Source organism: Pseudopodoces humilis, chromosome 1 (assembly GCF_049639895.1).
Source record: "Pseudopodoces humilis isolate 2021_Gansu_Grassland_sample_001 chromosome 1, ASM4963989v1, whole genome shotgun sequence".
Lineage (NCBI taxonomy): Eukaryota > Metazoa > Chordata > Aves > Passeriformes > Paridae > Pseudopodoces > Pseudopodoces humilis.
In genome coordinates, this window is record NC_142200.1 from 38004236 (window position 1) to 38031053 (window position 26818).

General features: G+C 38.3%; 1 protein-coding gene across 5 annotated transcripts; it reads left to right on the plus strand.

Moving 5' to 3' along the window:
* The first annotated feature begins 1856 nt into the window (after positions 1 to 1856).
* Positions 1857 to 25506, plus strand: LOC102103775 (kinesin-like protein KIF20A). 5 transcript variants are annotated; one of them, XM_088066634.1, is made up of 19 exons: positions 1857 to 2042; positions 2255 to 2403; positions 3557 to 3631; positions 6704 to 6823; positions 7725 to 7863; positions 7953 to 8137; positions 10938 to 11034; positions 11524 to 11721; positions 11806 to 11917; positions 13393 to 13464; positions 14934 to 15080; positions 15704 to 15869; positions 17261 to 17431; positions 18097 to 18236; positions 19673 to 19838; positions 21432 to 21549; positions 21623 to 21690; positions 23250 to 23369; positions 24603 to 25506. In XM_088066634.1, the coding sequence occupies exons 2-19, from the start codon at positions 2272 to 2274 to the stop codon at positions 24876 to 24878; spliced, it is 2502 nt and encodes an 833-aa protein (XP_087922760.1). In that variant the 5' UTR covers positions 1857 to 2042; positions 2255 to 2271; the 3' UTR covers positions 24879 to 25506. The 5 variants fall into 5 exon arrangements, with proteins under 5 accessions (XP_087922760.1, XP_087922769.1, XP_087922772.1 ...); XM_088066643.1 differs by having other exon boundaries at positions 11527 to 11721; XM_088066646.1 differs by lacking the exon at positions 11524 to 11721.
* Positions 25507 to 26818: the final 1312 nt, after the last annotated feature.

Sequence of the window (26818 nt, forward strand, 5' to 3'; positions counted from 1 at the left end):
GAGCTAATGCTTAGCTTATTTTGATTTCCCCCCCTGCCTCCATGTGTGTCACAATCAAAGGATCCTGGGGGTGCTAGTTATAAAACTTCAAAATTTTGTGAAAACATTGAATTTAATAAGTTTATTTTGACATGCATGTAGAGTCACAGAACTGAACTATGGGACTACTTAGTTGTCTTGTCAGGTTTAGATTTCCATAGATATTAGTGTTCAGAGTAAGCTTCATATGTAAAGCAACAAAACAGCCATTTTTATTGCTGCTTTTAAGTCTCTCAAAGGAACTGTGCTTAATTCTTCAACCAACAAAACCAAAACCCCAGAGTTACAGAAAACAGTTTTGTTTAATCCATTAAGGATCAGGTTGCTGCTTCTGCTTCAAGCATAGGAGAGAACTTGAATTCTAATTAAAACAAGCAGTGGTGCTTCTCTGCAAGCAGCTTCAGGTCCTGTTTGTTTTCTAAGACCTAAAACTGACCAAAGCTTGAGCTTTCTTAATCAAGAGATACAAGAGGCCTTCAATTTCCTTAAATTTAAGGCCTTACAAGGATTCTGACACTCCATTTGGTAGGCTTGGGAGCTTTGGTGGAAGGAAGGCCAGTTAATGTGAACAGATTGTGTCAAGCCTACTTCCTTGAGAAATGACTGAGCAAAAGGGAAAATACCCCCCAACACAAAACACCTGTGTCTTCCTTAAAGCCTATTTCTGGTAATATGCCACAAATAGAAGCTGCCTGACAAATACTTCTAGCGTAATTTTAAAATTATTTGTATTATATGGGCTGCTCTTTACAGGAATAAATGGGCAAACAAATAGCACATGGAGATAGGTTACACTCACTGATATAAGTTACTTGCACACAAGTATTGTCTTCCTTCTAGCAGAGTAGCCCTGTGACTGAAAGCACTTAGATGGATGCAGGCATGGCTGGCTGGGTTTGACACCATTTCTGCCTTTGGTTTTTCCCTGTTGGTCAAAACTGGTCTGGAAGTTTTGTATCTGCTTACATCTGGCTGTACCTCTGACACACATCTAAACAAGCTGAAGTCCCACTGACCTTTCAGCTGTGGCATTTCAAGGACCAATTTCCTTTGTCATCTTTTCACTCATCTCCAACTTACCCATGAACACAGATGCAACTTTACCTTTGTTCCTGGGTGCAGAAATACTGCTGCCCGCCTAGGGAGTGAACAGGCCGGCTGACACAGGAGGGGCTGTACATTTGTTACCGGGAAGGCGCTGCCACGGAGCTGCTCCAGGCTCATCCCGCCTCGCCCGCGGCACGCCGTCCCTGGCCTGCACACTCCTGCCTTTCGCGTGACGCGCACGTTCCGCGATCTTATTTATTTTCTACATCGTTCTCTGCTTCTACACGGAGGCCGTGCAGGAACGGTTACGCAACACCCAAGCTAACTTTATGTAACTCGCTCGGATGGAAACATTTAGGTACCCACGTCTCCCCGCCCCTCCTCCTCCCCCTCTGTCAGGCAGAACACCCTCCTCCTCTGGCCGCCCGGCTGTCGGACCAAACCTCTTCTTTACCGCCGTGCCTTATTGAGGACGATAAGCAAACCCTGCGTCTGGAGCACACGCTGCTCCCTCCCGCTCGCTCCGCTCCATCCCGGTTCCCCCATTCCCCGCCACTCCCTCCCTCCCTCACGAGCCGGCGGCTCCACTGCCGTGCGCTGTGCGGCGGCGCCCCCTGCCGGGCGCAGGGAGCTCTGCCCGCGCTCCCCCCGCTCCCCCGAGCTCGGCCAATCACCGCCCGCCTCCCCCTCGCGCTCGGCCAATCAGCGCCCGGCTCCCCACCCAAAATGCCCCGCCCGGGCGGGCCCGGCTTGTGGCTTCCCGCGCGCGCCAAGGTAGCGGCGCTCCCGTGAAGGGCGAGCGGGGCTCGGCGGCCTCGGGAGCGGGGATCGTTCGGAGCCCGGCTGCCTGCGGGTGCTCAGCCTCCCGGGGAGGGGGCTGCAGCTGGATGAGAGCAGTCCCCAGCTGAGGCTGTTAGCGCACCTTCCCTTGAGTGTTTCCTAGTATAACCTGCCAGGTGTTTTTTTTTTTTTTTTAAAGGTTGTACTTCCCCAGACTTCTCTAGATTACCCTGTGTTCTTCGGAAGCGATTGTTTATTGCATACGAGCTGGCCCCATCTTTGTTTTGCTCTATATGTATTTTTGCCCATTCTCTGAGAAAATGATGGGTTTTTGTTTATATATATATATATATATATATACACAATTTTTTATTCCTTTCCTTCCAAGTTCCTTTGCAGAGAACGATGGCTGATGAGGGGAAAAGCTATGTTTCCACGAAAGTGTGTGATGTGTTGGAATCGGTTTCTTTTCTGAGTGTAGAGGGTAAACCTTCACCCTTGGAGTCAACAGTATTGTCTAATACAGAGGAACAGCAGGTGTGGATTGGTCTTACAAAGTGTCTTCTGGTGATGCTGGGTTGTTTTTTAAGTGGATTTTGGGGTTCTTTTTAAGCTTTAACAAATCTTTGGTGAGAGCTGCTGTACTCTGCCCCTGAGATGTGTTTGAGTCTCCTGCTTATTTCTTATTGCTTTCACAAAGATCATAGCCTGCGCCAAATGCAGATACATGGTCAGTGCTATGCGATGAGATGTGCTAAACTCTGAGAAAAAAAGGTAAAGGACTTCCGTAATTGCAATTTAAGTGTAATGAGACTGTACTGTTCTTTTTAATAAGCTTTAAAAAATACATGGGTCCTTGATGTGAAAACTCATTAGGTGCTTGGAAATAACAATCTATAATGCCCTGCTGTGCTCGAGCAGAGGAGTATGTACCCAACTATGCTTTTTTTAGAGGGATATGTTTCCTGGGTTAGTTTTCCTCAGGTGACTTCATTTTCTCTGATTAGTGCTAGTCATGACAGGGCTGTGGAGAGTAAGTCCATGTGCTGAAGGAAAGTAAAAACTGAAGCTCCTTGAGAAAGGAAGGAGTGCTGGGACCCCTCTGAAATGCTCCCTGCTATTATTGCTCTACCTGGGTGGGGAGACTGTTCTGTAATGGTTGGGGAATGGAAAAGGCCACCTGAGCAACTGAGAACAGCTGCCTGCTTGTTACTGTGAGGAAGATGAGGGTCTGGTGCCTGGATGGTGGTAAGGAAGTGGTCTCTTGAGGCTAAGAATGTGTCAGTGTTAGAACATGTTCCATACGAAATGAAAGTGCAGGATTATGTAGCAGCTGTTAGACTAGCACAGTTTGAATTCAGTACAGCAGGAGACCAGAAGGTGGAAGCACTGCAATTTGTGCCTCTGACAGTGCGCTCTTTTAAAATCAAACTGCTGGCTTTGTCCTGAAAGAATGCTAAAGGGAGAGGAGTGGGGGGGCACACACACAAAAAAAAGGGTTACTTAAGGACAGTAGAAGGTAAAGAAGCAAATAAAGGCTTAGAGTCTGAACTCGACATGAAAAGAAAATGTGCCACATTAATATAAAATAGGAAACGCTATCAGATATGTATGCTGATATGATTTTGGGCTGTTCTCTTTTAAAAGTGGCAATTATAATTGTGTTTTGTCTCTTCTTTTTAATGAATAGGTATATGAGCCTTTGAAAGTCTTCTTGAGAGTGAGGCCCTTTTCTATAGCAGAGCTTGAAAGCCATGACTCCCAGGTTCGTTGTAAAACTATGAAATAATATTTTTCTTCTCCCCTGAACAACACATAGTATTGTAAGGCAGAACTTTCTTTTACATAAGCCATGTACTGCCCCCACATGGATTTATTTGGCATCTGGATAGATGCAAATTATTTTTTTTTTCCATCCTCCAACTTTTAATGATTTGTATGGTATGGACATGAACACCTGTGGCTCTTCAAATTTCCACTGGGTATGTTATTTAAGAATTGGTGTCAACTCTGTAGTGCTCAAGATACAAAGGAGTTCCATGGAAGAGATTATGCAATTCAAGGTATAACTGGAGTATCTGACCATTTAGTTTCTTTGAAATGCTTGAATAACCTCCTTCCTCATCCTGGTGACTTTCTGCTCAGCCTGTCAAAACCTCTACTCTGTCAGATTCAGATGCTTCAGAATTTATGCACACACATGTACAAACATTTAGAAGTGTTCCCCTTCCCCTCATTGTGATGACCAACACAAAGAATTCCTTTAGCTGTCTTTGGAGGACAAGGTCTCTATATCACATCTCTCAGTCCTTATCTGGCAGGCTTTCTGAGTGAAGAGAGGTCATCTTGAAGAGCTCTAAGAAGGATTTAATATTAGTCCTTGTCTGCTTCTTGCAAATTGCTGTTTAAAAATGCATTCTTGCTTTTGATCTGCCAGAGATGGAACCTCTATCATTTTCACTTGGATAATTCTTCTACATTTTCTCAATGCATTTTCTTCCACTCAAACTTCACTTTGCCTTTGCATAGTCAGCTCTCCTGGAATAGTACTTCTACAGTGCTTCCAGTTTGGTAAATTCCACAGTCTGAGCTGGCTCCAAGTGTAAACTGATTTGCAAAATCAAATTGTTTCATGAGTTGTTTAGCACATTCCTCTTTGGAGTGAGACATTTCTTAAAAGCAGGGAGGAAAAAAGTGAACATTGAAGTTTGTACTAATTTTTTTGTTTCCATGTTGTTCAGGCTGAAATAGTTGAACTTCCAACCTATTACAATATAATTATAATTAATAATATAATATGTATAATCTGTTTTGTATGGGATTAAGTCTTTTTCCCCAGCCTTCAAAAACAGAATGATTGAAAGTTTTTTGACATTTTCAGTGTTTTCTACTTTCTTTACTACCACCTTAGTCCAAGAAGGAAATGCTTTGTAACGAATGAAAGAAACCTACACAAAACAGTCAAATAAACCTTACTTCCTAATCTTTAAATCAAATGGGTCAATTTAATTTTTAGGTCCTTTATTCTTCCCTGCTATGCATAATTTTCAGGAAAGCACCATTGTTCCAAATATGTGGCACAAAAAGAAAAAGTAGAACCCAAGATCTATTTCTTATAGCTGGAGGCTGATGCTTTAAACAAAGACAATCAACTGGTTAACTGATCAGTTGATGTTTATAGAGATAATGATTTATGGAAATAAAGCTTAAGAGCTCTGGGTGAAATTCTGTACTCCTGCCAGCGACTCTCCAGAGTCACCTGTGGGAAAGCAGGAAGTTGTGTTTTTTGGATATAAATTATGTGTACAGTGCCAGAAATAGACCAGCTCCTGCCAACTTACCTGCAGGGTTAGTTGGGGGAGACAAGTGGAGTGAATTGTTACCAGTTGGCTTCCATCTCTGCAGATGTGACTACTCTGAGCCTCTACACTATAGGCTTCTGTGAGGTTGGTGGCAGCTGATGCTGGAGATCCTGGATTATTCTGTAGCTCTCTAGGGTTTAGTACTTCTGACCTGCATTCCTGTCACTGGTGATGTGGGAGAAATGTTAAAGACTATATAGGTTCAGATCCTGGCATAGTGAGCAGGTGATTGGTATAAATTTAGAAAGCAGTTTCTTAGAGTCTCTCAGAATCACAGAATAAGCTGAATTGGAAGAGATCTGCAAGGATCATCAAAGTCCAATTTCTAACCCTGCGCAGGACATCCCCAAGTCACACCATGTGCCCTGAGAGTGCTGTCTAAATGCTTCTTGAACTATGTCATGCTTAGTACTGTGACCCCCTTCCCTGGGGAGCCTGTTCCAGTGTGCAACCACCCTCTGGGTGAAGAACCTTTTTCTAATTTCCAAAGTAAACCTCCCCTGACACAACTTCAGGTCATTCCTTCATATCTTCTCACTGGTCACCAGAGGGAAGAGATCAGTGCCTGCCTATTCTTGTTTCTTCACGAGCAAATTGTAGGCTGCTATAAGGCCTGTACCAGTTAATTATTGGCATAGATCTTCTATATCAATTAATAATCAGACTTGTTAATTGAGGCTCCTAGGAACAACAGTAGTTCCTGTGTATGTACCACACATGGATTATTTGTTTTAGAAGTTCTGGCCAGTCTCTGAACATAAATGTCAGATTAAGTTACGGTCAGTCCTTTTAGATGATGCATCAAGATATCATTAAGCTATACTGGGAGTTCACTTTGCTTCTTTGGTAGCAAATCTGGTATAAAATGAATTTTCCTTTAACACTGCATCCTACATTTATCTAGCTAGTGAGTGTTTGGTAATTGTATTTCACCTTTATTTAATCAAGAAATAACAATCAAATTTCTTGAAACTAATTCACTTTCTTTCATTACTGGTAAACTATTTATCAGTCAAAGGATAATACTTCAGACTTTGCTTTGTTAATTCTTCTCTTAGTCTGTTTCACACTGAAAATGACTGATATGGAAAACCAGTTGATTTCTATGTAATTGTTTTTGTAGTGATTGCAACTCACAATCACAAAATATGAGGGTTTAGAAAGTGTTCCCAAGGAAAAGTTGCTGGAAGGAATGCTAGTAAAAGTTTTTATCTCTTAGAAAATCCCAGAGGATTGCCTTGACTTTGGCTCTCTGGTTATACTCTGGCTTTCATGTGAAGTGAATATCTCTGTAGTGACATGCCTCAAGATGATATATGTACATTGTGAGACTTTTTGTAGCTCTGGTAAATGGGTGAAGACAAAAGGATTTTTTGGGGTTGTTGGAGTGGGTGTTTTTTTTTGTTTTGTTCAGATGGCTTTCTTCCTGAATAATTTTGTGTCTTGTTTTGGTTTACTTTGTTTTGTTTTTTAAGAGTTGTGTAACTATTGAAGATGCCCAGACAGTAATTCTTAATGCACCCAAAGAGTCTTCTGCAATGAAAAACAGTGAAAGAGGGATTGGTCATGCTGTGCACAGCTTCACCTTTTCTCAGGTAGGCCAAGTTATTTCAAATTCTTAGTTTTGTTTTTTTTCACTCTAATGAAAGTTGAATTTTGTATTATGTCATGCAATGTGATTTTTCTTCTTTTAATAGCGTGTGGTGGTACTTGCCTATATTTTTTTTTTTAAAAAGTGCTTAATAATTACTGATAAGCTGTCAGGAAAGCTGTATTACAATGGAGGTGCCTATTAGATGAGACAAGGAAGCTTCTTTGGCAGGTCTGTGGTTTTCTTTGATTAGATGTTACAGAAACTTCTTGTAGGCACAAACTTTGTGGTTCTGCTGTTCCTGCAGATGCTTTTATTTCGGAAGTGTTACAGGAAGCCTTGTGTTTGTAGGAATTTATGTAAGCATGTATTTAGTAACCTCCTTTTGAAAGAATAGCAGCTTAACTGCTTAAACTTTCTATACTGAAAGCAAATTTCTTAACTTTGCCTACTGCAAAAAGTCCTGTTTTTGCAGTACCAAAAGACAAACAGTTCCAGGGATTGAGTTATTTAGACCATTAAAATGCTGATTTTCTCATCAGTTGTGGGTGACTGGTGAAGAGTGAAGAGGGAGATTTACATCACTGGCAGAGCTCTTGAAAGTATCCACTGAACGGCATGTGCCCAATAGAATTCTGAGCAGTTTATTTTAGGAGTAGGAAAATATTCAAAAATTAGTGCAAGCCTGAGTGCCTCTCAGAATTAAGCAGGCATCCTGTGAGAACCCAACAGAAAACATTGAATCAGAAGGTGTTCAGGCAAGACAGGAAATTAAGCTGGTGTCTCCTACCCAGCTTGTTCTGAAAAATTAGTAATTTCTAATCAGTACTTAATATTTTGCCTTATTAAACTTCTTTGTGCCATTTGCCACTCTTTTTTTTCTTTCTTTCTTCCCCTTATCCTAGGTCTTTGGACCAGAAACTACTCAGAGTGAATTTTTTGAAGGCTCAATGAAAGATATTGTAAGAGGATATGTTAATGGAGTGAATGGACTGGTGTTTACTTATGGAGTTACAAACGCAGGCAAGACATTCACTATCCAAGGTATAAAATATTTGCATGTATAAAAACCAAGTAAAATCCAATGACAAGCTTACATGAATGTCTACACTTAATTTTTAAATATTTTTAAGGGACTTCAAAAGATCTTGGTATTTTACCTCGCTCACTTGATGTGATTTTTAACCACATAAGAGGAAGACATTACCCGAAGATGAACTTCAAACCATATTTGAGCAACGATGTTAAGAAACTAGAAGATGAACAAGTTAAGCAAGAAGAAGCCTTAAAAATTGCTATTCTTGCATCACTGAAAGAGGTCAGTGATCAAATGCTTCTTAAAGCTGTTCTGTCAGACAGGAAGTTTTAAAAGTCTTTATTCCACTATTGATTCTTTATATATAAAAATCTAAAGTATACGTACTTGGTAAACCTTGGAATAATAAGACAATTGGCTAGTTTTGGAGCTCAGGGTAAACTGGAAGAACTTTGTGCAGCACACAGTTCCAACCGAAAACCATCACAAAGCTAAATCTCAGTTTTTAGAGAGAAGAAGCCTCCTCTTTAGGGAAGCACTTCTGACACTGTGGTGACATAGCCTTTGAAAAATTTGAGAGCTACAGGACCTATCTAAAACCTGGTTCTTGTTAAGCAGCTCTTTTTTAAGGTTGGGCTCTTTAAGGCTGGATCTTGGTGCAGTCATTCAAATGCTTGTACTAGCTCAGGAGAGGTGATGACACTGTCTTAGCAGAGGCAGTGAAGAGGGCAGAGAGAGTTCCTTTTGGTGGAAGACAGCCTTGAGGCAGATGAAAAAGTTTATAAACCTGTGACTTATGTAACTTCATAAAGAAATTTTCTGATTCAGCCAGTGAAGTGAGATGCCACAAAATGAATATCCTAAAAGGATTTCTGTCTGCCTTAGGGGATAGTATGTGACTAAGGCTGGTCTCTGAAAACTGTAAGTAGAATAGAGAAGTCTTTCCTGTGGTGCACTCTTGTTCTTGTTATCCAGTAGTTTCTGTTTCTACAGGAAAAAACTGTCTCACCAGAAAAGGGGCATCCATGCATTTGGGACTATTTTATACTTTTAAATCCAATTGCAGCTTGCTGTCAGATTCCTTTTGTTCAGAACATTTTCTCCTGGACTGTATTTCTGTGCACCTAATCCCAGAATGCAGTAGGCTCAGCTGCTTATCATTCAAAGCAACTATAAATTAATTCTGTCATGTATAGAAATAATGATTTGTTTTCTTTTCTTGTGGTCTTTACTACTAACCTTGTTGAAGTACTCTCATTAACCCTGAAAAAATATCCTTCTATGACTCAAATTCATCTGTAAAGTTCCACTCTAAATTCTGTTGCTTAATTTAAACTGTGCAACCCAAAACTTTGTTTAGTCTGAGTCTGGTTAACTCTTGAGGAAATATCTCGGATGAAAAATCTGAAAGATATGAAAGATTACATATTTATTTTGAAAGTGTCTCTGTGTATTTGCATGCTCAGAGAGAATGAGGGGGTCTTAAAAGTTGAGATGGTTAGGAGGATAGTAAGTAAATACCTTTAAAAATTTTATGGAACCTGCAGCCTTGAAAAGAGGAGCAAGTAGAAGCCCAGGGTCTGGAGCAAAAAGTCAGTATCTTATTTTGAAGATAACTCCATAAAAATATTTCCTTCTGTTAAATCACAGTTTGACTTACTTATAGCTCAGTAACTGAATGTTGCAGTAGGTGATCTAGATGCTGATGCACTGCAGTGAAAAGAGAGCAGCCAGCACTCCACCATCAGGAAGGACAGGTAAAAATGAACCAGGAAACTATTACATGACAGGACCTTGTTTATGTATTACAATGCTTCCATAGAAGATAGCTCAGTGATCCCCAGTTCTGAAGCTGTGCTTCTTGATAGCTTCTGCATGAATAGCATCACTGTTTGGATGCTCTCTCAAGCTGTAATCTGAGAGCAGATACAATTTGGTGGGCTTGGCTTTGGTTGACATGGATTCCTGTAGGCCCATTTCCCAGGCTCAGTTTACATGTCATACAGAAGGAGCTTGCTGTTCCTTTCATTCCATTTTTGCTGCTCTGAGTTACTGCATCACTTAATGTCCTACTGTTTGTTCTGTATGCATTACTGCTGCAACAACTCTTGGTTAGCATGGCTCATACCCTCTCTTTCCTCCCCTTTCCTGTTTGCCTTAATGGGATTAAATACTGTTTTTTACTGGATTAAAAGATGCTTTATGTGCATTCATATTCTCACTTGTTCTTGTATTTTCTATTAAATGTCAGCTTCTGTTGTTGGCAAACAAAGTCAGTTCCTGTTCCTACTTTTTTTTAGGCAGTCACCTTCATGCTTTTTTCTGTATTTCTTTTGAAGAGCAGTGTAGGAAAGAGAAATCGGGAATCTCAGGAAAGAGAAATCAGGGTGAATGTCCTAGTTCATAGGGGCCAATAAAATATGGAGAGAGAAGTAGTATATAAAGATGCTGGACTCTAGTGGGAGTTGCTACCTTGTTACATTAGTTTTTCCAGAGGTAGCTTAAAGGCAGTGCTTTGGTGAATCTTGGCAGGTTTAAAACAATTCTGTTGATGTAAAGAAATTCAGCAAATGTGTGTACTTAAAGAAATCATGCTGTTGTCTATTTTTCATGGCCTTTTAGTTCAGACTGAATTAAAGCAACATACAGTGTTGGTTTATCATAACTTAAGTACTACCACCTTGGCAGTTACTCCAGGAGGAAATTTCTCCAGTTCTTTTGGATGACTGAAGCACTGTTCAGATTTGGTCAATAGCTCATAAAGGCATTCTGGGCTGCTGCAGTCTGACAGAATCCTTTCCCTCCTAGGACTCAAGTTAAGTCTCCAGTGTTAGCAGCAACTGGCCACCAAAATTGGTTGCTGGGAGTAGCAGCAAGCAATAATTCATGTGACGGAAAGAGCATTTATTGATTATAGTTCAGTATTATTAAAAACATTTCACCTTCAGCCAGAGTAAGGATGGCCTAACACGTAATACTACTTCGATATTCAGTTCTTAAATAATGTTATTGCTGTAATTTTTAACTTCTGCTTTTCTGATCATCTGTTGATGTGGATTTAACAGTCTCTTATTTTCTTAAGGAGGCAGAGAGCATCTCAAATACTGTAGCGAATTTCTGTGATGCAAAGTTGGATTCTTCTAGCTGTACTTCAGACAATCACCCTTCTAACTCACTAGGTAAAGTGGAAAACTGTTGTGTGGGGGTAAAACATAATATGAATTAAGAAATACTAGTGGGTAGCTACCAGTGGATAAAAAAAAAATCACTGTATTATACTGCAAAGTAAATATATATAGGTTTTGACCAAATTTTTGTCCCTTTCCTCTGGAGAAAGGGCAACTATATAAAAATATTTTAATAGTTTCACCCCTTTTTGGGGGAAGGGGGAGACTGTTTTGCAAATATAGTGTATAAACTGCTGGAAGTCTGTGATGAAGTGAGGTCATCAGCTTAGAATTTGGGCATATTCTTGTAGCAGATGACTGCTGAGAAGTTTGTTCATTTTGGATAAAGCTAAAGTCATCCATGTGTATCTAACTGTACAACAGATGTATCTAAGCCTTCTCCTTTTAGCAGATTCTATAGGTCCTTTTAGAAGATTCTATATACTTATTTAAAATATGTCAATGAGTTGATCTTTGAACTCTTCCTCTGTTTTGGGTTAGCAGAGAAGAGCTTGGTTCCACCTGACATTCAAAGGACTAGTATGCACCAAAGAACACAGGCATCTGTGTGGATTTCCTTTTGTGAAATTTATAATGAGTATGTGTACGACCTATTAAATATTTTAGCTACATCAAAAACTCAAAGGCGCAGAGTTTTAAGAATTTGTGAGGATCAAGGAGGAAATTTTTACATTAAAGGTAATAATACTGTTTTATGATGTAGGCAGTTTCACAGAATTTCTCTGATGATCAGAAATGTATGTAAAAGATCTCTTTTTGCAGATTTGAAGTGGATTAATGTTCAGAGCCCTGAAGAAGCCTGCAGACTACTAAAAATAGGAAACAAGAACCGAAGCTTTGCCTGTACTAGAATGAATGAGCAATCAAGTAGAAGGTTTGTTCTTTTAATTATAAGCATATGCTGTCCATTTTGAGGGGAAGGGTGGGGAATTAAAATATGTGTGTAATAAACCACTCTTCAATAATAGTTTAATACATCCCTTGATTATTCTGGTTTTGTTATGAAATTCTCTCTGAAGGAAAACTAGGAGAGACTCTGTGACTAATAGTAGCTGGATTCAGGTTGCTATACATGTCTTTTGGACAACCAAAATGATGGAATAATATTAATTTTCGAGTGCCAACAGGGCTATGCATCTTAGCAAATGCTTGTGGTGCTGAGTGAGAATGGCTGTGTGAGGAAGTTGAAGGAAAAGCTGGTTAATTTTTCATAACTGGCAGTATAATTCTTGGAAACCTGGATCCTGTCATTAGGAGATATAGGAAGGAGCAATTCATGTGATATCTTGCAGTGCTGCTAGATTTTCTAGATGCTTTTAGATTGATGTGTTCAAGCTGAGCTTACTTGGTATCTTAAAGAATTAAACTCCTAGTTTTACCCAGCTCTAGACAGGGATCAGGGAGAATCTGACTTTTGATGGAGTGAGAGGAAATAGAGAAGGTTGTATAATTTCTATTGAAAACACCTCCTTTCTTGATTTTAATGACATCTTAATAATTTGTTCTTTAAGTGTGGAAGGGCATTGTTTTATTTATAGTTAATGCAATTATAGTGTTACTAAGCCTACTTTTTCCTCTGAGAAGCAAGAATTGTGTTGTTCTGTAGTAGCTAAAGACAGCTGCTGTTACATTTCATGTTCCTCTTAACAGAGCTTTATGCCTAGAATGCCCACTGCTTAAGGTATATACTAAAGAAGTTTGTGCTTCCTGATGAATCAGAAAAACTGGGCACTTCTGGTTTTGTGACTTTTCTCTTTAGTTTTAGACAGCATGTCCACTGCCTGTGTAGATTGTTGTCTAAACCAGAGTTACTGGATTTTCAAGTGTTACAAATTCAACTTCTCTGGAAAACAGGATTATTTCAAAACCAAACAAGTAACTATACATATTGAAGTAGGCAAAATTACAGGACTGTAAAACTTGACCTTATTCCCTTCTCCCCACCATTTGTTTCTAAGTTAATCCTTCGGATTTGCTGAGTTCAGATACTGCCTAAGGTTTTCTATATGAAGTGGCTTCATGACTACTCATCTTTTGATCTGTAGACTTTAGTGAACTGGCTTAGTTTTTTTTTTTTCTCCAAGATGGTTTGTAGGCTGATATTATGATATAATATGTGATTTTTTTCCTTTTCCTATGTGGAAAGAAATAAAAAGTCATAAAATACAGCTTTTATTGCTGTTTTTTGCTACTTAATGAATGCATTGCAAAAGTAGCTACTGTATTAAGGTAACTAGTGAATTTCCTTTCTTCAGCACTGAGTTTTCTGTAGCATAAAAATTTTACTTTGCTTCAGTGACTGCTTAATTTTCATAACTGATTATTAAAAAGGACTTCTTTCCATTCCAGTCACAGTATATTTTCCATCAGGCTACTCAAGCTAACTGATGAGCATCAACCACGTGTTCTTGGAGTATCTGAGTAAGTGAATGCTTCATGTGATTACCAATAATGTAAATATTTTGGAAAAATTACTAAGGTGTAAGCATGCCAAACTGGTGAGCTTTCTAATTAAAAAAAAAATTCTCTGAGAGTTGAGAAGGAAATCAGAACTCTACTGAGCATATGAACTGACTGGAAGCTCAACAGGGACAAGCACAGAAGTGTTTTCCTGTCTCTAAGGTTTTTGCTGGAGCAACTCTGTCAGTAGTGTGTAAATTGAGTAAAATGTGTATTGTCTCACATAATGGGGAGGTGATGGCAGAGTAAGACTATGCAGCACCAGACTATATATCCTGGGAAGCAGAATTCAAGTATCTGGCTGACAGAGGGTGATCTCTACAACTGGAGGGCAGCAGCTGGTGCTGAAGGCCCAAGGTGCAAGTTATGCCAGTCTGTCTTTCTACTCTGGGACCAGACTAGACTTTATGGGTGGAATGTTTGTGACAACACATTTGGTCTGCTCCTAGAATGCAAATTAAGATCCATCATCCCAAAAGAATGCTGATGACATGGTCTCTAGTCTGCTCCATGGTCCAATGTAAAGTAAGAGTGGATCATCAAATGATTTGCTTAAAAATTGTTCTCCATTAATATGAAATGCTAATGTAAGTGCACCCTGTGAGAGCAGTGTTAAGTCCTTACACTTAAGTCTCTGCTCTTTTATAGTGTAGAGGAAGCAGCCTAATCTTCTGGCCTGGAGCCATTTAGATAGCTTTTTCTTTGGGATGGTATGTCTTTTTTTTTTTTAATTCTGATTAATTTAGCTTGATACAGAAAAATGAAGACAGCCTGTAACAGAATGTTTTAGTTCAGCCCTAGCTCCTACTGATTTCTCTCTTGTCTCTGCTGAGCACAGAGAGTAATAAATACACCTCACTGTGAGATAACACTTTTAAATGTCAGATGTTACAGTGATAAATACTCTTAAGAAAAGGTAACTTGAGAAAATGACTGCATCCATACTTTTTTGCTGTTCTGTCATAGTGTACCCCCTGGCAAAGCTTGCAGCAGCTGTTAGGTAAATGGCAGAGTTTGTATGTTGCTTATGGAAGAAAAAAAAACTTTTCATCTTGTGCTAGAAAGAACATAGGGCTTTCATACATTTTGAAATATGTGCCTTAACAATTTGTATAGGACTTCAGCTGTATGAAAGGTTACGGTCTAACAAATTATTTTATTTAAGCAAATTTATGTGTGAGTAATGGTTTGGTGACATAAATTATCCAGTTTCCAGAGCTTCCTGTATTTCAACATCTTTCCTATTAGGAAGTAAAATTTATTGAATTCCTTGATTATCCATGATGATTTTCTGATTATAACCTATAGTGCCATGAGGGACAATTCAGTGGTCTGAGTTTAGTAGCACATAATTGCTATAGCCAAGCAAAGAGCTCTAAGGTGAGTTGGGAAGGACTTCATGTGTGTGTTCTGGTAACTCTTTCATGCAGGTTGTCTTTCTGTGACTTGGCTGGTTCAGAGAGGTGTAATAAAACACATGTCTTTGGAGACAGACTTAAAGAAGCAGGAAATATTAATAATTCTCTTCACATCCTTGGAAAGTGCATTGCAGCTCTGAAGCAAAATCAAAACCCAAAGTAAGTGACAAGTTATTTACATGTCAAGTTTTAGGTGGAAACACTAAGTATACCTCTGTTTCTGCAAGCAGTTTGCACAGAGAAAAACAGAAATCTACGAACTCTTAAGTCTTCTTTATTATAGTTGTCACTGGAATACCCAAAAAGAACATTTTCTCCATAGCTGGTGTTTGTGGAGAGCAAAAAAAGGCAATTTGCAGCAAACTACCAAATTGTTTTTAGTGTATGTATATGAACAACACATTTTGTGTACAAAGCTCTAGTTTTGTCTTCTTCCCTTCCACCTGCAAATTATACAGGTAGATTCATCAGGCAGCTGATAGATGACCTGTACTGAGCTTTTGGCTTGTTCCACTATCTGCTTTAGAACACTAGGGAACTGTGATGCAGACACTATGCTACTTTTACTTCTAAATAGTTCAGTTTGTTGGAGAGAGCCTATAAAATCCAGGAAAGACCTTGCTCTTTGATGTGAAATAACTTAGCCTTAAACATAAGTGTCTTACTGGTTCTCTTTCCTGAAAGAGAGAAACAAAATTAAGGTAAGCTACAATAGCCCTAATTGTACAATAAAATACAATTTTTATTTTGTTTCACAATCTTAACTTTTTTCCCTCCCTGAGGATGAAGCCAAGCTATATTCCATTCAGAGAGAGTAAACTGACTCGTCTGTTTCAGCCATTTTTTTGTGGGAAAGGCAAAGCTTGTATGATTGTAAACATTAATCAGCATACTTCCACATATGATGAAACACTGCATGTAATGAAATTTTCAGCTATAGCCAGACAGGTAAGAGTGTATCTACTTTCTCTGCTATTCTGCTCTTTTTGTTTGTTTTTGTTTTGTGTTTTTTTTTTTTTTTGTTTGGTTTTTTTTTTGATTTTTCTTACTAATGATTTATGAAGTGATCAAGTGTATGGATTTGAGTGTGATTTGGATTCTTGACTCATCATATTAGTTCTGCATGCAGCTTCTCTCTAAAAGGCTTCTAGTAATCTTGCCCATCTTCAAACCTATTTGTGGTAAGAAGACAACTGCAGGTGTCTTGCTGTTCAGTTCTACACCACTGATATTCTGTGTAAAACACAGGGCACTTTCAGATGTGACTGATTTATACCCTATATCTGAGCAAATGCAGGATTTCAATTCAAACTTTGGATGAATTACTTAACCTGAGTGCAGTTAAACATTCATTGCACAGGATGAGTTGTTCACAACTTCTTGGACACTTGGTGGTAGTAAAAGGAGAATCATCTTATTTTGTAGTCTAAATGAGATCTTTTGCAACTGCATTGCTCCTATTTGGCTAAATGCAAGTAATTAATAATAAGAAAGTGTCTTGTCAAGCTTTTCCTCCATCTCCTTGGGTAGATCCCACCCAGCCCCGTAGACCTGTGTGTGTCTATGTGCTGGAGCAGGTCAGTGACCACTTCCTCCTTGGGGGCCTCATTCTGCTCCTGTCTCAATCTCCCATTGAATTCAGGACTTAGGGTTGATGTTTGGCCTTAACCTCATTCAAGTTTCCCTGAAGCTGCTTCTTGCAGGGAGTAGGATGCTGGGCTGTGCTGTGCTTCATGGAAGAAACAGAGTAATCTTTTTATTCTGGAGCCACAGATTAGCTCTGATGTGGTATTATAAATCTTTAATAGCAGGTCTAAAATGATCTCAGAGAGGAAGATTTTTCTAATTCTCTTCAGGTGTGACTTTTGTTATAAGTGTGTACTGTGGAGACAAACTTCTCTGATATGTTATCCTATGACATAGTTAATTAAAATCTTTATGTAAATAGTATGAATTGCTGAATCCTGGTCACAGTATTTTAGGAAGGAGCAAATATTGTAGGGATTTTCTGCTTTTCATTAACTTTGCAGGAAACTACACCAAAACCCTTATATTTTAGGGGAAGAGAAACCACTTGTCTAGACAAGGGTGCTAAGTTTGCCAGCAGATAATGTTTTCATTTTCACTCTTTTTAGAGCACTTAAGTCTTATATTTATATAAGAATTATGTTGTATAGACAGATTCCCTTTTTTCTGCTAAAAGGCATGTAAGTTTTTGTTTACATTCATGTAATCATCAAATATTGTGTAAATACAACAATGCATTCATGCCACTTCTTCCTGATACTCTGATTCCTGCAATATTGACAGCATTGGTAAATCAACTCTGGATTTTTCAGGTTATCCAGAAAATCCTGCCCAAAAATTTTGGTTATTTTCCACAAAAGCTAGTTGGAGGTGATGGCAGACCTATCATGCACTTTGATGCTAACACATCTGTAGATGACTTTGCTGACAATACTGAAACCTCTGCAGAAGAGGAAGTGGACATCACCATTCTGAGTCATGAGGTAAATACATGTCTACTTAGAACTGCACCCAAGAAAGCAATTGCTATTATTATATCTAATATTGTTTTAGCATAAGAGATGTGCTGGAAGCTGCATCAAATGGGAAGTTTTAGTTTCTGTTCAGTGTCAGACTAACTGGACTTAGAGTGGCCTAGCCCAGTGTAGTTGTGGATGGATGTCCTGTGGCTTTCTAATTAAGTGTTAAATTTGGAATTCAACTGATTGCTCAACAAGAAGACTAAGGAAGCAGTGCATATCTTTAAAATAACATAATTTAGTTTTTTCCTGCCTTTTTTTTTTGGTAACAACAGTAATGCATTAAGATGCAGCATTTTAAAAACAAAGATATACAGTCTAATAGCAATAAACTGGAAAAATCAAGTATGCTTTATGTTGTTATGCTATACAAACTAATATTTAAATGCCAAAACAGAAATAAACTTTTGATAGCAGACACCATCAAGATGGACACAGGATGTATTTGCAGTAGAAATCCATGTTTGAAAATATTTATTAAATATTATTAAATACTTGGTCCAAACCCCCAAAAACATAGGCTTGTAAAAAGCCATCTGTGGATGGCTGCCTGTGTGAGTAATGTGTTTGAGATGCACATCAGTATGTGTTTCAGTCTTGGTTTTTAATCTGAAATATTTTAAATTTAGGAGCTCTTGAAAGCTGCAGAGGACTTAAAGGAGAAGGTAGTTGCAGAAAGGCAAAGTAAGCTCCTTCTGGAGGTGAAGATACGTAAAGAGATGGCAGAAGCAATGTTTCAACAGCTGTTGGAAACAGAGGAAGCCTGGAGGCAAGTCATATTGCAGCCTGCTTTGAGACTGAAAGGATTCCACATGTATAAATGCATGCATATGGATGTGTAAACATATATGTGTATATTCAGGACATACCTACTGATGTTTTAGAGAAGATAGGGCTGAACAGTTTAAAAACCTCTGAAAAAAGGGAAGAAAGAACATTGGACTTGTACAGAGCAACCTCTTCACATTTACAATGAAAGAGGAATGCTGCTTTCTGTTGAACTTTCCTGTTTAATTTGTAATTAGTGGAGCTTGTCCTGGCTTGTTGTTACTACTTTGCAGATGTGGAAGATTCTTAAAGGTACCCCACTGAGACTTTTGATTTTTCCAAAACACACTCTGTCATGTTAATATGCTTGCGTGTGCATAAGGTAGTTTGAACCACATCTCTTCTGAGCTCCTCTGCTGCCTTGTGAACCACAGTTTGCTATCTTATGAATTGCTGTGGCTCCCTGCACTGATGTTAATTTAGGAATTTATTTTTTTTTCAAGTCCAGATTCTTCACATTGAATTCACTTCCTCTTAACTCTTCTTTAAATCAGTTTCCTGCTGTTTGAATCATTAACAAAAATTAACACCAGGTTACCAGCTGAGCACATTATGGTTTAACACCTGCACTAGTTTTAAAATTGTTTGGTTGCCTTTGGCCAAACACAAGTCAGCATTGGTGCTTTTTCCTCTGTTGAGGTGATCTGCATCACTGTTGGGGCATGTTTTTAAATTTTAATGGAGTAATGTGTAATGTATTGAAATAATAGGTAGAGAGGGACTTCTCATAAGAGTATGTAATGACAGGACAAGGGGAAGTGGATTCAAACTGAGAATTGGTTTAGATTGGTTGTTATGAAAAAATTCTTTACTGTGAGAGTGATGAGGCACAGGAACAGGTTGCCCAGAGAAATTGAGGATGCCCCATCCCTGGAAGTTGTTTAAAGGCTGTGTTGGAAAGGTCCAGTGAAAAGTGTCCTTCCCCATGACAGGGAGTTTAGAATTAGATGATCTTTAAGGTCCTTCCCAACCCAGGCCATTTTATAATTCTATGAAAATAAATTTGGAATTTAACTTAAATTGAAAAATAGAAAAACCAACCAAAACCCAAAGTGAAAGATACCCCCAGGATATATGCTTCAAATATCATGTCTAAATGGGTGTGGTCAATTCTATTGCTCTATGTTGGTAGCTTTTCTTATTTTTTTTTTTTGACAGGTGTTAAGTGTGTGTTCTTCTACAGAACTTTTTTTTGGTATATGCCAAATAGAAATTACATTTTGGTGCAAGTCTGTAGGATCATTGCAATTCAGAAGCAAAAAGAACTCACTATTTGTGATTAGAGAAATAACTTTAATGTTGACAGTTGAATACATGTAATCAAATATAATAGCTGGAATGCAAACATTTCATAAATAACTAACATGTTCTCTTCAGCAACCGCTTGGAAGATATGAAAGACAGTTATGAAGAAAAACTTGAGAGCAAATTTGAAATGTATAAAGAGGCCATTAAGAAACATGCATATATGTGTGCAATGGAACAAATTGAAGACCACTATGTTCCCATAGAAGAATTTCTAGCTGAACAAGAGAAAGTTGAGGTATGACTTGACTGCCATTAAAATATGTTCTAGCCTCTTAACTGTAAATTTTGCTTTTCTTTAACAGAATCACTCTGGGATTTTGAATGTAACACTAAACAAGGAAAATAACTTGTAGTTTAGCCTTGCTGTTCTGTGCTCAGTGCTCACCATGAGCATACAGATGTCTTCTCTCTGGCACCACCTGTAATATACAACTAAACCTCATGATCTTTGAGGGCACAGTTCAGTTAAATCCAAGTCAGCTTTATCTTTGTGGTGCAATGATTGGAACACCTGAGGGAACAGTGCGTACAGGAGTCTGGCTTCCTACAGATCTTTGGGATCATAGGATGTGGAGTAAAATGCTTCTCTGAAAGGGTGATGGGTAATTTGTTAAAGGATAGCTATTTTAGTCATATTAGCCATTTTAATTATAACTCACCTCTGGTCTGGAGGAGGTAGGAGAATTTTAGGATAAGAAACTGATGCAGGAGAGAACTGAATCTCCTGAATGTACTTAAACATAGAATTGCTCAGAATTTGCATTAGTAAATTGCTACTCCTCTTGCAATGCAGCCAGATTAGCTATCAGAAATTCAGTTTTCTAACCTCTGCATATATGGTTAAGTGCATCCAGGCTCCAGATGAGCCCTGTGGGTCTTGTTTTCAAAAGGCTTTTTAGTGGAAGGATAGAGCAGCTGTGGTGTCCACCAGAGGAGCTCTCACTGCACTCTCCTATTATGGAACTGATAAGGCATCACACTCCATGGATAGTCAGGTTCCTTTCAAGGCATGAAAAGTGGGTTTCTCTTGTAGATTGTGGTATATAAATGTTTTTGCTTTTACAGCTCTGCATTCAGTTGCTGACAAGCAACACCATATTATGTAATGGCCTGTGGTTTTCCAGGTCCTTCACATTTGTCCCTTTTCCTCACTTAGACTCTCTTTTTATGTTCAGTTAAATCCCAGCTATACATTATATTAGCATGGACAAAAAGAATTTTAATAGCGCTCTTATACTGGCCAAGAGGCTGCATAAGGGAAGATGCAAAGAGCAAGATGCTTTTGGTAGCAAAACAGATAAGAAACTATTGAAATCCCTGAGATGTAGAAGGGTTAATTGACAAAGGAGAGCCCAGCATGAATCTGAGCGAGCAGCTTCAGAGAACCAGAATTAGATGAATAACTTTTCTTGATTATGCCACTTGCTTGATTTCTCACTCTGAAATGCCACCCCAGCAATCTGACAGATACTGGAAAAGAGTTTGAAATTAAAATGTAGCTCTATGAAGTACGTTCTTCCCTAGTTAGCAAGCTAACTCACAGCAATATTTAGCACAGACACACTAAAGTTTTCTTTCTGCCATATGGTTACTTTTAATACAGTTTGGAAATCCTCAGACTGGAAGAGTTGACTCCTGTGTAAAGAAACTTCCTCCTTGATGATCTGGTGACCTGAGTGTTATCCCTTACTGTGATTTCCTAACCATAACCTGTGAAATAATTTAAAATTGCATGAGTGTGTGTGGTATAATTGAAGGATGTGCAATAATGCATCAGATTAAGCAGAAGTGCAGAAAAATTCTACCACATGCCCTTATTTTTTTTTAGGATAGAGAGAGGAAAATACTGCAGTTGGAAAGGCAACTTGATGAGCAGTCAGGGAGGCTGTTGGCTCCTGGAAGTCTGAGCTCGGATATTCCAACTACTGAAAATAACGTGGAACAAGGTAGGAATGTAACCTGGGTATCCAAAGTTCAGTTTAGTTCTGGTAATGTGTATAAACAAACTTTTCTCTATAGGTCTTACAGACAGCACAATGAAGAGGGCCAATGAAGGACTGAAGAAACAATGTGAAGAAAAGGAAGAGGTAGCTCTTGCTTAATATTTATCTGGGGATAACGATTGTAAACTCTATCATGGCTCAATGCTTAAAGATGTGCATTGTAGACAAAAGGATGAAGATTCCTGCAAATAGGCATTGAGCTTATAAAAAAACAAAAACCCTTGCTCAGTTGTGGGTGACTTTTACCAGAGACTGTTCTGGCTGGCTTTATTCTGGTCTGTAAAGCCATTTGCTACTGTAACATGTCATGGTGAATGTGGAGAGAGCTGGAAGAAAGGAAGTATGTTTAGTCTTGTGTTGGAATCTATTGTAAATATTGCTGCCATGACCTCATGCTTTTCTTCCTGAAATGCTGCCTGCATAGGGGAACAGTTACAGAATCTGGTAATAGTTTAGATTTTAGATCTAAAATCAAAATAGTGCTTTATAAAGCAGTCCCTTCTGGGAGTACTCCACTATCACCCTAAACTTAAGGTGAATAAGCTCTGTTCTTCAAACAAGATCTGTGTTCTGAATACCATATAGAGATGGGAATTATGGAAAACATTAATTTTTAAGTATGCATTTTTATTCTATTCCTTGAGGGATCTTCTTGTAAAGATACAGCTCATTTCCCATGTTTAAAAGGATGGGGAGAAGGGAAGAGAGAGGTCTTGCTTCTTTATCTAATATCAAATATGAGTAGGGATTGGAGAAATAATTCCAGCTGGTTCTAATAAACCATGTAAATGGAAAATGAACTTAAATCCCTTTCTATTGAGAAAGAATACTCCAAAAATAACTTTCCTTAGCATCTTTAATGTCTCATGCTATAGCCATAGCATTTGGTTTCTGCTCCTGTTTTTGATAGCTCTACATAATTTTTCCATGTCACTTTCAAATTTTGGTGAAAGTTTGGCTTTTATTCTTGTTATGATTATACAGTTACTGCTGGTTTTGTGTGCCTAGAAAGTGTTCATATTATGAGATTGAGTCTGGGCAATATCTGAAGCGAGAATGGTTTAAACCGGTTGATTCTATCAGTGCCTTTCTCTGCTTTGCCTCAAAGATCAGTGCATGTGTGACTTGTAATTCAATACTTTTTTCTTCCCATTCAGCCATTAAACATGGACAAAAGGTGTAATTTTTTTTTAGCAACTTCATAGAAGTAGATTAACAGTAACATCTATTTTTCTGCCTCAGAATTTCTTTGCCTCTTGGGGTTTAGGCTTAATCCATTAATATTCCCATCAGAAAGGTGAGGTCTTCTGTGTTAATTCTTTACATGAACAGTGTTAATGAGACAAAAGTGTTCTTTTAATTACTCTTACTGATATGGAGCAGGCTGTTCCAGATGTAGCTTAGTCTGTGCTACTGTTCATTGATTGGCAGGTCTGTAAATCATAGTAGCTTCAACACAACAACCTTTGAATGCTCTAGCTGTATTTTATCACCTAAAATGATGAGCTGAGACATAGGAGGTTGAAAGAAGCAGACTTTCTTGTTTTGATCTTGCAGTTTGCACTGTTCTAGTCATAAAAAACAATAATGTAAAACATTACAAAGCTGTTTTGAGCTTCCATGTGTATGGGCTTTATTTTCAGCTTATAAAATCTCTGAAGTTTAAAATACAGAAATTAAATGAAGCTCTGCTAGAAGCTAATGAAGGCTACAGAAAAATGGCAGAAGAGAACACTCAACTGAAGCACACAATCATGCTCAAGGTTAGTCAGTGATTTGAAAACAACTTTAATATGGCTTGTATCTATAGTTAGACTGGATGCTTCTGCATCTTTTTACATGTAAAACCACTTTTAAATTAGCGATTTGTTTTAATATTAGCATTTTTTTCTGTGCCTAACTTCCTGAATTGAGTTCAGAGCCTTTGTGTATCATTGCTTGACTCTGAATCTTGTAAGACAAAACTAATTTTTCAACTTAAGTGATGGACTCTATCAATAGGGTAACTCTGCTGACAAAGCCTGCTAGTCTAAAGATATCATGAATTATTGCCAAGCAAAGAAAATACTACTTAGAACTCATCATGAGGCATGTTGCTAAGGCAAGCAAGGTGTCACTGCACAAATGTTACTGCAGCAAGGCTGAAGGATCAATGCCTTTAAAGCTATACTGACAGTCCTGCCAGAGGTGGCCAAACTGGATAAGAGATACAGGCAGATAAACTGTTTAATACAGAAACAGATGTTTTCCCCTCAAAAGCAGGGACTTCCTAATGTTTGCAGCATCTGACCTCAGATATCAACTAGATTCCTAAACAAAAAAGACTGAAACTTTTGAACTCTTGGCACTTTGAATCTATGCCTTAGTTGTAATCTGCAGATTACAGTTATTATAATAACTGCTTAGTGATGTCTTCCTTTGAACATTAGATTACTTTCTAGTTTTTTAGTTTAAATCTGAGACTGAAAATTATTTGACTTAAACTTTTTAATTGGAAGTTACCTTCCTATCCATTCTTAATAGGAAGGGGATTTTGTTAATCACAGATTAGCAAGTGTATTTAAGAGTGTATTTAAAGCTCTGTATTCTGCCCACTGGAAGCATTTATTCAGCCCTTATATTCCTATATATTCAGTATTTATAGCAGTTATGCCATACGAGTTTTGATTTGGCCAGTTTTGCTTTCAAGAATTGCAAGGCAGGAAAGCCACTTTTATCTAGTTCTTAGAACAACTTCAATTCTTTGCATAGTGCAGCAAAGCATTTTAGCTTCAGCCTCTTAGTCAGACTTGGTCTCTGTCTAGATTTTATGTGCCTGTAGTTTGCTGGGCTTTTAATTACTGTGATGTAATTTAGAGGAAATGTACTGAATGGCCACATGACATGGTAATAACAAGGGTGTTTATGGGTTTAGTAAAATAATGTGAACCAGAAAATTAACTGCATGAGAGAGACCATGCAGTGCTTACATCCTTAACACAACCTTAACCTCATAGGATCAAGAAATGAATAGTCTTCAGAACTGGGCTAAACGTGTTCTTGAGCTTGAAGAAACAGTGTCGTCCCTGCAAAAAGAGCTTGAAGAACGGAAAAAGCATTTCTATGCAGAGGAGTCAAAACAGCAGAAACCCAGGAGAGGTTTGCTGGCTAACCTGAAATCCACAGTAGCATCCACTGCTAATATACCTCTTGGGAAAGGCTGGGGGAGGTATGAAGAGGCTTCACCCTATTCAAGAAAACAAGTACTGTTGCCTCATAAAACAAAAGAATAATATTTAATAAAGCAAAGTGTACATTTACTGGGCTTCTTTAGTAGTCTTAAAACTGTTGGTAGCTCTTTCTTACTCTTAGGTGCCATCTTCAATGTCATGTTGACTGACAGAAAAATGTTTAATACAGAGCTTTAATTGAATCAGTGTTGAATTTTGAGCTATAAAAGTTTAGGTCTAGACATGTGCTTTTACTGTTGATATAGGGATGTGATTTGAGAAATATATTTTAATTCTGGAGTAAAGTATCATGCTCCTCTGTACTGATAAATGTGTTGTTCAAGCAAAGTGGGATGCCCCTCATCTGCTGTTTGTTATGTTTTTAAGTTATGTTATTTCATTGCTGATTCCTAGAAATCAGATGGCTTATAAATTTAATCCTAAGTAGTTAAAATAGCATGGTTCTTCAGTTAATATTTTGGTTTTGACCTGGAGACTCTCTTCTTGGGACCAAACTAAGCAAACCACTAAAGAAGGCAATGAAATGAAACCTCATCTGGCTCCTTGCTATTTTTTTGGCTAACTTGGCTTTGTAAAGAAATTTGTTTTAATAAAATTTGAATTTCCTCTAGAAATATGTATTAAACTTTGAAAAATGTATTTAATAAAATTTTCCATTGCTACCTGATCAGCTCTGATTCTAGATTCTATAAATCAGCAAAACCAAGATAAGGAAAGATCATAAGACTAGAACCTAAATAATAATAGTGATTGATAGGATGATCTTGATTTGAAAGGGTCATAATCTTGATTATATTACTTAGATTTGATCTAATAGCTTAAGGATGGAAGACTGGAGCAGGATAAAATTTTAAATAGTATTTCTATAGCCCTTTCCAGTCAGTGAAGGTGGTGGGTTTAGCTGGTGTGGAAGTGCAATGCCTGTAATTTCTGGAGGCTTGTTGTGAAACCCATAAGTAAATTGGATTGATCAGTCCCTGCAATGGTGTTTCTCACAGTGGAGGGGGTTCCAAGCAAGAACTCTCCCTGGTGAGACAGTAGGTCGTGCAGCCTTCCCATGTGACAGGAGGACAGCCCTTCTCTGCTGTGACTCCTCTTGTCAAGTCTTTGAGAGTTTTGGGTTGGTCTGTGATCAGTAATTGCTCTGATATCTATTTAACAAGGCTGTGGGGGGTTGTACTTCAGCCATTGCTTTTCTCATGTTTTGACTGGTTCTGTTAAATACAGGGTTATCTGGCTTTAGTTGTTCTGAAGGCCTATATAATCCCTTGCAAGGTAGAATTTCTAAAATATTTTTCTACTCCCACATAAACTTCCAGCTATTAAAAAATATTTTGGTGTAGTTGTATGAGACACTGAATGTTGATCTCTTGAATAAGGAAGCTGTTATGTACAAATTGCTTTAGGAAAAGCAGTTAAAACAGAAGCTTAAAAATCATCAGAACAAGCTAATACTGGAAAATTTCCATTATATAATTTCAAACTACCTCATGCTATACCTTGGCAGCCTGTCTAGCAACTTTATGTAACACTAACTATAATCTCCTATTCCCTGAGCAATTGTTCTTTCTATGTTCCCTCTAACTTCCCAGAGCTCTTTGGCTGGCTACATGAAATGCTTTGAAAGACAAAGTTACATTATCTTGAGCTTTTTTTTTCTTCCTTTTATTTTTTTTTTTCAGTCTTAAAATAAAATGAAGCCTGTAGTGAACTACTGGTCAGTACTGAACTGCTTATGCTTTCCCAAGAGTTGCTGAAGCTCAGTGTAGCTATTACATGAAAGGCTTTTGAGAAGCTGCTTTCAAGAATAGCTGAGGGTTGGTTCTTCCCTTCATGCCATCCAGGATAACAAGAAACCGCAGAAGGATGCAACACTGGTTAGTTTGGTCCTTTTCAGTTTCTCAAAAGTGAGTGGGTTTAAGGAAAGCGGAATCCATTAATGTTGGTAGTGGTGATAATCAGATTCCCCTGTTCCACGTGAA